Below are 12265 nucleotides of genomic sequence, written 5' to 3'. Positions count from 1 at the left end.
TAAACTTTGGCTGTAAGGGTATTTGAACAGTTTGGATGTTCAAGGAGCAGTCATTGGAAAGCTTGGCTTATGATTTTTAAAAGTATTGTATTATTCTAATTACTGTTTTGTCTTTAGTATTCATTGAGGCATCCATTCATTCCTTTCTTTTTTCTTTTTCTTTTTTTGGGGGCTGCACTTTGCTGTGTAGCTCCTAGTTCCTCAAACTCGTGCCCCCTGCAGTGGAAGCTCAGAGTCCCTACCACTGGACCTCCAGGAAGTCCCATCCGTTCATTCTTTCCTGCCTCTACCTTTTCGATCAAATTAGATTGTTCATTAAATAAATTTGGCAAATATGATATCTATATTAGATCTTTAATTCTTAATTTAGAATTAGTGAAATGATATTCTAAAGGTGGAATTACTCTTGACTAAAAAGGCAACAAATAAAATTTGGAATTTATAATGCTAATATGTATAAATCTATTTTTATATGTAGTTTCTTGCAGAATTAGGAATCCATTGCATTAATTTAAGCATAATTACAAATTGTATTTTATCTGCCTATAAAAGTAAAGTATTTAAATCATAGAAAAATTTGAAAATAACAGGTGAATGCAGAGAAACGCAACTTAATTATTTTTGATCCACCGTCATCCAAAGATTATGCCTGTTAATAATTTAATGTATGTTTTAAAAGTTCTTTCCTACATACCTGTTTGGATGATTGTGTATAGTTTAAAAATATCTTTATATTTTTTCTGTGATTTTAATAGCTGTGTAGTTATTCATCATATGGATATAGTATTACTTACTAAATCAGTGAGACCTATTGAACTTTATATCCAGTTTCCCGTGGTACAAACACTGCTCAGAACATACTGTTTGCTGTAGTTTTCTGCTTGTCCATTGTTTTCTTTTGATCAATTCCTAGACATGAAATCACTGAGGCAATGAATGCCAGATTGTTTGTTCATTAGGAGGGTTGTATTTATTCTGTAAGCAGATAGAAAATAGTACTTCACCGTAATTTGCATTAAGTTTGCAGTTTTTGTTATTGATATAGAAAGATCATCCCACCAACAGATCAGAACTCTGAGAAATCTCTGCAAGATACACAGCAGACAGGAATAGATTTATATCAATATAAAAACCAAGCTAAGCTAAGGAACTCTCAACAACTTTGAGCTGAAAAAGAAGACCTCCAAAAAGTTGACTGTTCAAACTAAACCCCTAGCAGCTCTTCAGGTCAGGGACAGCACAGGCTGACTGCAGTTACCTTTGTCATCACGGGTGAGAAACCAGCTGCATTAGGCAGTAGGTGTTCGCCTTACCTCCCCTGGCTTGAAGTTGCCACACAGTCTCAGCTGCTCTGAAATTACCTGGGTCCTGGCTGCTTTATCAGAGCCTATACATCATACTCAGACATCAGAGACCCTGACTTAGCTTGAAGAAATGCATCTCAGCTACGGATACCACTTTATATCTTTGCTTGCATCTGAAAATACGGACACCAAGAATCATCAGGCACCTGAGGAACTCTGACAGCACCAAAGAAAGTCATGTAGAACAGGAGAGTTAACTTTGCTCTCCTGCAGGTGTGAAGAATGCTGCCACTGAGATGGCAGCAGATGCAACAAAGACAAGACTGAACCCAGAAGCTCATAAGGAATCCAGAAAAGTGAAAATTATCCTCGTATCAGGTGTTGCACTCATTACAAAGAAAAATCATTTAAGATAAAGAAATGATCAGTTCATAGAAATAAAAAGTTTTAGGTAAGATATTCAATAGATAGGCTGAAATTCAAGCCTATTTTACCTAATTCAAGAAATTGACCAAGTCCTAGTGAGGGATACTTTGAAACATGTCACGGGTCCTAGTGACATTTCAGAATCTAGTAACAAAATTCTAAAAGCAGCTTGAAGAGGAAGATGGGTTACCCTCAAAGGATCAAGGATCAGATTGGCATCTGGTATCTGTGACTCTGGAAGAGAAAAGACAATGAAAACACTTTTTTGCAATAAAGGTACTGAGGGCAAAGGGCATTCCAGCCTGCCTTGCATACCTAGGCAAGTCAAGGATGAGAACAAAATAACAGTATTTTGAGGCTTGCAAGAATTTGTAGTTTGCATTTGTGAACCCTGTCTGACTACCAGAGAATATATCTATAAAGACCAAATATACATGAGAAAAAAATGCTGCAAAAATTTGTTGCAAAAAGCAACAAAAATCCTCTTTTTTAAACTACTAAACAAGGGAATGTTTTTTAAAAATTATTTTTAAGATAGTATTAACCTGTAGGCAGGTCAGGAAGCAACAGTTAGAACTGGACAGGGAAAAACTGACTGGTTCCAAATAGGAAAAGGAGTACGTCAAGGCTGTATATTGTCACCTTGCTTATTTAACTTATATGTGGAGTACATTATGAGAAATGCTGGGCTGGAAGAAGCACAAGCTGTAACCAAGATTGCCAGGAGAAATATCAATAACCTCAGATAAGCAAATGGCACCACCCTTATGTGAAGAAGAACTAAAGAGCCTCTTGATAAAAGTGAAAGAGGAAAGTGAAAAGATTGGCTCTTAAAGCTCAATATTCAGAAAACGAAGATCATGGCATCCGGTCCTATCACTTCATGGCAAATAGATGGGGAAACAGCAGCTGACTTTGGTTTTTTTTTTGGATTCCAAAATCACTGCAGATGGTGATTGCAGTCATGAAATTAAAAGACACTTACTCCTTGGAAGGAAAGTTATGACCAACCTAGACAGCATATTAAAAAGCAGAGACATCACTTTGCCAACAAAGGTCCGTCCAGTCACGGCTATGGTTTTTCCAGTAGTCATGTATGGATGTGAGAGTTGAACTCTAAAGAAAGCTGAGCACTGAAGAATTGATGCTTTTGAACTGTGGTGTTGGAGAAGAGTCTTGAGAATCCCTTGGACTGCTAGGAGATCCAACCAGTCTATCCTAGGGGAGATCAGTCTTGGGTGTTCTTTGGAAGGACTGATGTTGAAGCTGAAACTCTAGTACTTTGGCCATCTGATGCGAAGGGCTGACTCATTTGAAAAGACCCTGATACTGGGAAAGATTGAGGGCAGGAGAAGAAGGGGACGACAAAGGATGAGATGGTTGGATGACATCACTGACTCAACGGACATCGGTTTCGGTGGACTCCAGGAGTTGGTGATGGAAAGGGGGGCCTGGCATGCTGCGGTTCATGGGGTCGCAAAGAGTCAGACACAACTGAGCATCTGAACTGAACTGAGCAAGATTAATAACAGTTTGGAACAAAAGACTAAATTTCTGGTAGTATGGTGAACATGTCCAGGAAAGGGTTACTAAGGTGTTTGTTTTTAAAATTTTTTCCTTCCTTTACTAAAAAAGTTTTTTCTGTTGTTTAATTTTTTTTTTTTGGTTATTTTTTGTCTTGCTTGGGTTTTAATTGTGTACTTTAGTAGAAAATTGTAAGCTTAATAAGAAGATTATTTACTTATTTGTATTTTTTTTGACCAAGCCATACGGCTTTCAAAAGGAAGTTCCACTAACCAGGGAGTAATCCAGGCGTATTATTACCACATATTATGTAACAAAAGCTGATTAAAATTCCCTTAAAGAAAGTGAGAAAATAAAATCCGTGCAAAAAAGGAAGGGTCATGTTTCTTCAGAACTAAAGGATATAGCAACCACTCTGAATAGGGCTGCTTGCTAGCTAGATTTGAGTTCGTCGTGTTGTTCCGAAGAGGGAGAAGAGTCTCGTGTACTTCCACTGGAGGTGACCAGGATGAAAACTGCTTGTTCTGAAATGTGATTAAAGAGAGCGTCATGCAGCTCCCTCTTAAGAAGCAACTGCACATTACAGAAGAATGCCACTCTTGAGTGTAGGAAGGATGAATGACTGAATTGCTCTGAGTCTTTCGGTTGCCCTTTTCTGCTATCAGTTGCTAAGTGTATATTGGTGTTTTTTTTTTTTGCGAATCATGGTAGTAGAAAATTTCATGCCTCTGAATCTAGGATAGACTCTTCTGTTTGTAGTCAGTGTTTTCCAAAGAAACAGCACCAATGGTGTGTGCACAGAGAGATTGGAGATCCAGGGAAGAGCTGATACTAATACGTTCAGCTGATTGGATGAGACTCACCTATGTTATGGAAGGCAGTCTATCTGCTGATTTACATGTTAGTTTCATGTAGAAAAATACCTTCACAGAAAACATTTAGAGTAATGTTTGACTAGGTGTCTTAGTACTGTGACCCAGACAACTTGACACATTAAGATTAATCATCACACTGGTGAAGATGCTATAGTTGCTTATAATTTTGGTAGTAATGATAGAATGTCTATGAATTATAAAATGGTGCATATGACTGAATTCTTTCTTCAGTGAGTTCTGGGGACCAACCTCTGCCTTTGCTTTGAAGAAAACCTGATCTTGTACACAGGATGAATCACAAGGACTTTTTCCTAAAGATCAAAAGAAGATAGGTAATTGTCTATTTGAAGAAAAATGTAATGCTTGAAAGATACCTGTATTCTGAAGAAGAAATATAGTCTCCTTCACAGCCATCTATCCCTACAGAGGGCCAGTTGGATGTAGTGGCCCATTTTCAGGGATTATGAAGAGCTCTTGGGTTCATTTTTAGCTTCGAGTATTAGTAGTAGTTACAAGTTAGTGACTGATAGTTTGTTATTAAGGCTTTTCTCTCCGCTAAGTTTTATACTGCAGTCTTTTAAAATTAGCCAGTCTTTACTTATTTTAGGTTATATAGATCGGTTCCTTACCATGAACAGTATTGAATTCAGCTCCCGCTTCACTGCTTCCTCTCCCTTTAATAGAAGGTGCTCTGTTCCAAGTCACACTCTTTTGTTTAGCGAACTCCTCTTTACAGGTATTCTTCTTCCCTTCCGCTTGGCAGAGTGGTGTTAACTCTGTTGTCAAAGCAGACAATAGTTACATATTGCTGTATTTCTCTTTTCCCTGTGTTTGTTCTGCAGTAAGAGATGCTCACTGCTTACTGTCAGCTCTGTGCTGAAAGCTTTCTTAGCATTCTTGATTATCTGAAACTGTCCTATACAGTGGTCCCTTGGTATCTGGGGTGGGTTGATTCTAGGACCCTTGACACCATACCAAAGTCCACGGATGCTCAAGTCCATTATATAAAATGGCCTAGTATTTGCACATAACATCCACACACATCCTCCTGTATACTTCAATTCATCTCTAGATTACTCATAATACCTAATAAATACTGTGTAAATGGTTGTAAATACAATGTAGATGATATGTAAATTGTTGCCTGCATGTGGTGAATTCAAGCTTCGCTTTTTGGAACTTTGTTTTTCTGTCCACATTTGGTTGAATCCGAGGATGTGGAACCCATGGATATGAATAGCCAACTGTTAACTTCTTCAGGAAGCATCTGTAAGAACAATATTTCTCAAGTTCTTATTTGTTCACAGTTTTATCTGTATACTTTTACTTGGAGGATAGTATAGAATTCTTGGCTGACTATGAAATCATCACCTCACATTTTCTTTCCTGAGAACTTGAAAGTTCATCACTCTGTTATCTGGTGGCACACAGGGTCACTGTCAAATTGTGATTTGCTTTTCCTTACAAGTGATGCAATTCTTTTGCTTGGATACCCAGGAGATATTATTTTTCTTAAAGTTTGTTTGTTTTACTGAATGTCTTAGCATCAGTAGTTCTGTGTCAGTTTTACCAGGGATGTGTTTGTACATTTCAGTCTTTCATTTCAGGATATTTTTCTTGAATTATTTTAGTATTTTTTCCTGCTCCTTTGATTTTAGCTATTGGGTGATTCTGTTATATAGAAGTTGGAATTTCATATCTGTTCCCATCTGTCTCTTTTTTTTAGTATCTATTTTCCTTAAATGGACATGAATTTGAACAAACTCTGAGAGATAGTGGAGGACAGAGGAGTCTGATGTGCTGCAGTCTGTGGGATTGCAGAGTTGGACACGACTTAATGACCGAAAAACAACAATTTTCCTTAAATGCCCCTTGGTGTCAATTTCTTCCGTGTTCCTCTAGTCTAGTCTTCATTTCTGAAAAGATTTCAAATTGCTGCTTGTTTCTTGACTGTGTCTGATTTTTCTTGCATCTTCTCTCGTGTGGCTGCCTCTCATCTGGGCTCTTCTGTTTCTGATGTAAGTTCCTCTTTCATGCCTTTGTGTGTACACAATGTTAGGTGATAGTTTCCCTCTACCCTGTGGACATATTCTTGGGTTTGCTTCCATTGCCCGTTGTTGCCACCGTGGTCCTCTCCTGAGACTTGTCCATGGGAAGGGCTGACACTGTTCCGGGGAGCTGTCCATGCTGCAGAGTGCAGAGTACACTTCTGTGTGGTCCTCTCTGTTACCTGTTGAGGTCTGCCCAGCCCCTGAACCTCCTCTTTCCTCTGTCCCTGGGCCTCGTCCTGTTCAAGGTGTTATTCTCAGCTTGTGACCTCAGTGCCTGGCTCTGCCTTTCCTGGAAGGCCTTTTGTCTGGGTATGTGCAAAAGCCTTAAGTGCTGGGGCAGACACAGTGTCTTCTGGTCTCATGGTCTCGTAATCCTGTGTGTAATCCTGTGAATCCTTTTACAGTCCAACTGAAGAAGTTTTCCTTCTGAGATGTTCCCCAAATAGTGTTCCCTGTCTTGCTTAGGTAAAGGATTGTGTCAACTTAGAGGCCTCATTAAGGCAGTTTTAATGATTCGCTATAACCTGTTTTCTCTGTTTCACAAACCCAGTAAGTTTACCAAGCTGGTCTACTTCAAATATATACAATTGTAATTTTAAATATTACATCCTATAATAAATTGCTTGTTTTTTTAAGGTACATTTGTATCTATGCCATTTAGCAGAGAAGCAATTCTTATCTGCTCTCTAAATTTTTTTCATTCTTGGCATATAGCAGCATCCATGTGCCAGCATGGCTTTGGCTTTCAACTTACATTCAAGCCAAGTCTTGTCCCTTGTCTTTGGATTGCTCCGTGAAATGAAGGTTTTTTTTTTTCCCCTGACATCAAGAGCCAGGTGTATTATTTGTAAACATTGTGTGTAGGTTTTTCAGTTGTTTGTAACTGATGTATGTCACTTGAATAATTTTCAGTATTACATTATTTGCTACAGATTTAAGGGTTGAAGGTTATGTGCTTTCTAGAGAAGTAATGATGGTAAAAATGCATGAATATAAGCCAGCCTGGATTGAGTTTAAGAAAAAGTTAAATGTCTAGTTTATTCCTATTGTTTAAGCCAGTGGGAATAAAGTTATGTGGGCGTAAGAATGGGTGAAATTGAATAGTTATTTCATTTTGACAAGAAATGGATTTCTGTTTCATAAAACCATATGCGCATGCAGTTATATCATGTAGTCAGCCCTTGTCTTTCTTTGATTAATTTGGATAACTGTAAGTTGATTGAATTAAAAGAAACTCAGAAAGCTGAAAACTGATGCTTAATTTTAGGGCTCATCCTGTGTTTTTCTGCCTCCACACTTAAGGCACACAGGAAGCTCCTATTGCTTGAAATGGGCCCCCTGTGAGGCACCGCTGCACGGCTGTGGGACTGGGGGATGACTGACTGGAGCCACCTGAACCCTGGGTGTGGCAGCGTTAGCCTGAACAGGCCCGGGGCCATTTCTGATGAGAGCATGCTGCCTAGCAGTAGTTGTGTTGGTAGGAGTGCATACTTTGAGAAGATACCTTACGTGTGTGTATGTGTGAATACAGAAAACATCGGAGCAGTGTGGGACCAAGCAAGCCTGTTTCCCAGCCTCGGCGGAACATCGTAGGCTGCAGGATTCAGCATGGGTGGAAGGAGGGGAATGGCCCTGTCACCCAGTGGAAAGGAACCGTTCTGGACCAGGTGCCTGTAAACCCTTCTTTGTATCTTATAAAATACGATGGATTTGACTGTGTTTATGGACTAGAACTTAATAAAGATGAAAGAGTTTCTGCGCTTGAAGTCCTCCCTGATAGAGTTGGTAAGTTCTCTTTACTATTTGTGCATTATATGCTTTAAAAAGGATTTCTGAAATGGATGCTTTTTGATTATTTGCATTACTGATATTTGTCTTTTTATTGGCGTATAAGCACTTCTGATACATATTTAAATCAGTCACCTAAGACCATAAAAACTGCTGAGCAGATGTCCTGAAACCACAGTTCAAAGGAACTATGAGGGATATAAAGATGTATAAAATTGTTCCCTAAGAAGTTGACAGTCTAATAATTTCTAATATGATTATTTCCCACGTTTTGCTCACAGTTTATCTGGACTCTGATGGGTAAGAGTATTTCTCATTAGCTCAAATATTCAGTGTACTTATTTCATCATATAATAGCTAAGAAAAATTTCATGTGTTTATTTTAGAATCTTTTAGGTGAAGTGTATCTTTCATTGTGTATTTTTACAAAAGTGATCATTGTAAAATTTAAGCAACCAATGCATGTGAATTTTATTATATTTTTAAGGGTTTGTTTTGCAAGGTTTGTGGGAAATGAATGGCTTTTTTTCTTTTTTTTAAATGACAGCCTCAGTTTATTTTTTATATATACAAATGGTCATAGGAGCTATGAATGACTTTAAATGTCATATGAATCAGTTTTGCCTTGCATACCTTAAGTATAATGACTGGTTTTATTTTTAAGAATAAAATAAACTAGGTTTTATTTTTAAGATCAATAGAATACTCCCAAATTAATGTTCCTTTCTTCGGAGTATTTGCATTTTCACAGTGATGCTGCCTGAATCTGGTTTATGTTTTTGTAACTGTCCTTTGAAAGCCTGTAGTTTTACAAATAGAGCTTCAGCAGCTCTGTACTTGGAGGATAGAATTTTGGAATCAGATTGTCAAGCGAAGACGCTTACAGTCCCCTGTCCCTTTGTTTTTACCCTTGTGTTCCTGGAACAGTGCTTCCCCATCAGGTTAAGTTTGGCAGAGCAGCAAGTTACTTTTTAATCTTCACTTTAGATAGCATATATTGTCTTTACTCATCCTGTATAAATATAGTTCAGCTTTCACAGAAGTCTTTCTTAAAATTTGTGTTTTTAACTACAAGTAGCTCATTGTGTAATAGTAAATCTTTGGCATTTTAAACTTTATCTCTTTTCAGTGTGACTGAACACACTGTTCCTTGTGAGGCATGTCCTCTTTCATCTTGATCTTGAGAGCAGTCCATTTCCCACATTAGAAACTAACATGGAAGAATCTTCCCTTTAGGGCTTAAAAAGTATCCTCACCTTTATATCAATTATTTTTGCTCATTAATTATAATAATTCTTTTTCTGACTCCTTCAAGGGCAAGACTGCTAGCATATTTGAGATTTTACTGTATTCTGCCACATGACCTGTATTAGTTCTTTTGTCATCATAGAGCAGAAAAAACTTAGCTTGATTTATTAAAAAACAGTGATTTTACCAAACCAAGATACCCAGAAATATATGCGTGTCTCTGGTGATGAGATGTAGGGTTTCTTAATGTTTTTCTTTCTAGTTATGGGCCATTTCAGTTTCCATCAGCAGACATGGATTGCTTTTGTAAGCAGAAAAAGGAAATCCAAAGGCCTATGTGCAAACCAGCAGTATGTTATATGACTAACATAATTATCAGTTAATTATAGTATTCCCTGTGATACTTAATTCTGAAAAGTTATTTGGACGTCATCTATATTCCAATGTAGAAAGAAAATGGTTTTTCCTAATTTGCTTTAGGCAGTACATGTAAGTTAGTTTTGTTTTCCTTAACCTTAAGCTAAAGGTGAGAGAAAGTGACATCACAGAGTACTGATTCCCAAAGCATGGTCTGGGGACTGTTAAGGTTCCCTGAAGCATATTCATGTGCCTTATGAGATCAAAATTCATAATAATATTAAGGTATAATTTGCCTTTATCACTTTCATCCTTTCACAGTTATTTACTGAGGTTTCCCACTATTTGGAAGATCTGCTTAGCTCAGTGAATATATTTTTGATACGAACAGTGTATGATGTTACCAAATCATGTATTGATGAAAGATCCATTCAAAGACCAACAGGGGTTTTTTTTGTTGTGGTAAAAACATAAAACATTAAATTTACTACCATAACTGTTTTCAAGTATACAGTTCAGAGGTGTTAAGTATATACACATTGTTATGGAATAGATTTCCAAATTCTTTTATTTTGCAGTTCTTTCCCCATTAAGCAACTCATTTTCCCCCTCCCACCAGCCCCCCTGTACCCACCATCCTGTTTCTGTGAATTTGATAACTTTAGGTACATCATAAGTAGAATCATGTGGTATTGCTTTTTGTGACTAGATTCTTTCCCTTAGCATAGTGTCCTCAAGGTTCGTTCATGTTGTGGTATGTGACAGGATTTCCTTCCTTTCTAAGGCTGAGTAATATTCCATTGTATGTGTATACCATATTTTTCCCCATTCGTCCCTGACTGGACTCTTGGTGGGTTCCTTCTACTGTGGCTGTTGTGGATGTGCTATGACATGCGTGTACAAATATCTCTTCAAGCCCTGCTTTCAGTCCTTTTGGGCATTTACCCTGAAGTGGAATCATATGATAATTTTGTTTAATTTTTTGAGGTGCTTGTATACATACTGTTTTTCCATAGTGTTCATTAACATTTTACAGTCCCACCAACAGTGCATAAGGATTTCAATTTCTCATCTTCACCAACATTTGTTATTTTCTGTTGGTTTTGATTTGAATTTTTTTTTGATGATTAATGATGCTAAGCATCTTTTTATATGCTTTTTGACTGTTCATATGTCATCTTTGCAGAAATACCTATTCCTTTTCCCACATTTTTGATTGGGTTATTTCAATTTGTTTTGTTCATTGCAGAGTTATAGGAATTCTTTATGTATTCTGCAGATGAATTTTAATTTAATAGTTTGACAGAAGTTTATTGATAATGATTTCAGGTTCTACAGTGCAATTAACCTTTAAGGAAAGCCAAGACTTGAGTTTTGATGTGATATCAGAGAAGAATATCTAGAATTATTTGAAAGACTAATAAAACACTCTTTTTCAACAGCATATCTTTGTGATTTTACACATCAACTAAAAGTACACGCAAAAAAGATTGAATATTGAAACAGATATGAGTCTAGCTGCCTGTTTTTAAAGCCAGATATATATTAAAATTTTGTTAGAAAATAGTTTTTTTTCCTTAAAAATGTATTTCTGTGGGTATCTTAAAATATCTTTAGATGCATCATTTATAATTTTTAAAATATTTATCATCCATATAAACAAATACTCAGAAATTTTAGGAGCCCTGAGATCAGAAAGTTAGATACCTTCTGGTTTGGAAAAACTGGTGGGATTTTGCTTTAGTGCTGTGCAGCAGAGAATCTGTTATTTTTGGTAATTATTGCACATGTAAATGAAACTACCATTTGTGTTTAGAGTGTCTTTCTGATAAAATTAAATAGCGGCAGTATCTTTAAACAAAAATAGCCCTCATGAATGAAATAGAAGTGCCTTTTTTCCCTTAAAGAATTATCTGAAATATGAAGAATGGAGAAATCTTAACATCAGTAGGCTCCTTCATAATTTTCCCAGTACTAAAAAAGAAAAGAAGCTTGTCATTTTTCACCTGTGTTCCTAATGTCAATCTAGAACAACCTACTTTTCCTCTGAAATAATTAATTCACACAGCAGTGTTGAACCCCTGTGATCACATTATTGAAAATAAGATGGGAAAGATCTTTGCTGTCATCACTGTATAGTGTAAAAGCAAGTAAACAAACATGTAAAACAAGATGATTATAGATAGTGGTGAATGTGTTTAAGAAATAAAACTCAGGTGCTCGAGCAGTGGGGCACTTTTCATAACATGGTCCTGGGGAGCCTCAGGGTGGACACCTGCTCTGGAAGAGCCAGCCCCTGAGGATGTGGGGGCCATGGTCAGCTCAAGGGCATCCCAGAAAAAGATGCCTATGCTGCTGAGGTATAGGCAGTAGGAGGAAGGTGACAGAACAGGACGGCAGAGGACCAGCCGGAAATGATGGCTTTGGAATGCTGGGTGGAATGAGGGGCTTTGGCTCTGGAGAAACAGTTTGTTATTCAGATTATGAAAGGAAAATGCTGGAGTATTTTAAGCAAATGATTGACATAATATCTTGATTTTAATAAATGATCATTTTGTAAATGTAAAGGGAAGATGGGTAAAGGTTATATAGGGACAATACTAATTTTGGAACTCTTCTGTAAGTCTATAATTATTAATAATTTAAAAATAATTATTAAATTGTAACCAAAATACTTTATACCTTGAAATAA

At 37.1% G+C, this 12265-nt stretch overlaps 1 protein-coding gene across 4 annotated transcripts in view; it reads left to right on the top strand.

Annotated features, from left to right (window-relative positions):
* Nucleotides 1-12265, top strand: part of SPIN1 (spindlin 1) — a 74992-nt gene that overhangs the window by 53092 nt on the left and 9635 nt on the right. For all 4 annotated transcript variants that reach the window (XM_065946704.1, XM_065946706.1, XM_065946707.1 and 1 more), the window contains one exon: nt 7712-7965. In XM_065946704.1, the coding sequence (XP_065802776.1) occupies nt 7712-7965 (254 nt within the window). The remainder of the gene's footprint in view (nt 1-7711; nt 7966-12265) is intronic.

Source organism: Muntiacus reevesi, chromosome 10, assembly GCF_963930625.1.
Source record: "Muntiacus reevesi chromosome 10, mMunRee1.1, whole genome shotgun sequence".
Lineage (NCBI taxonomy): Eukaryota > Metazoa > Chordata > Mammalia > Artiodactyla > Cervidae > Muntiacus > Muntiacus reevesi.
Note: the sequence above shows the minus strand (reverse complement) of the source record. Positions and strands in the feature narration are given on the sequence as shown.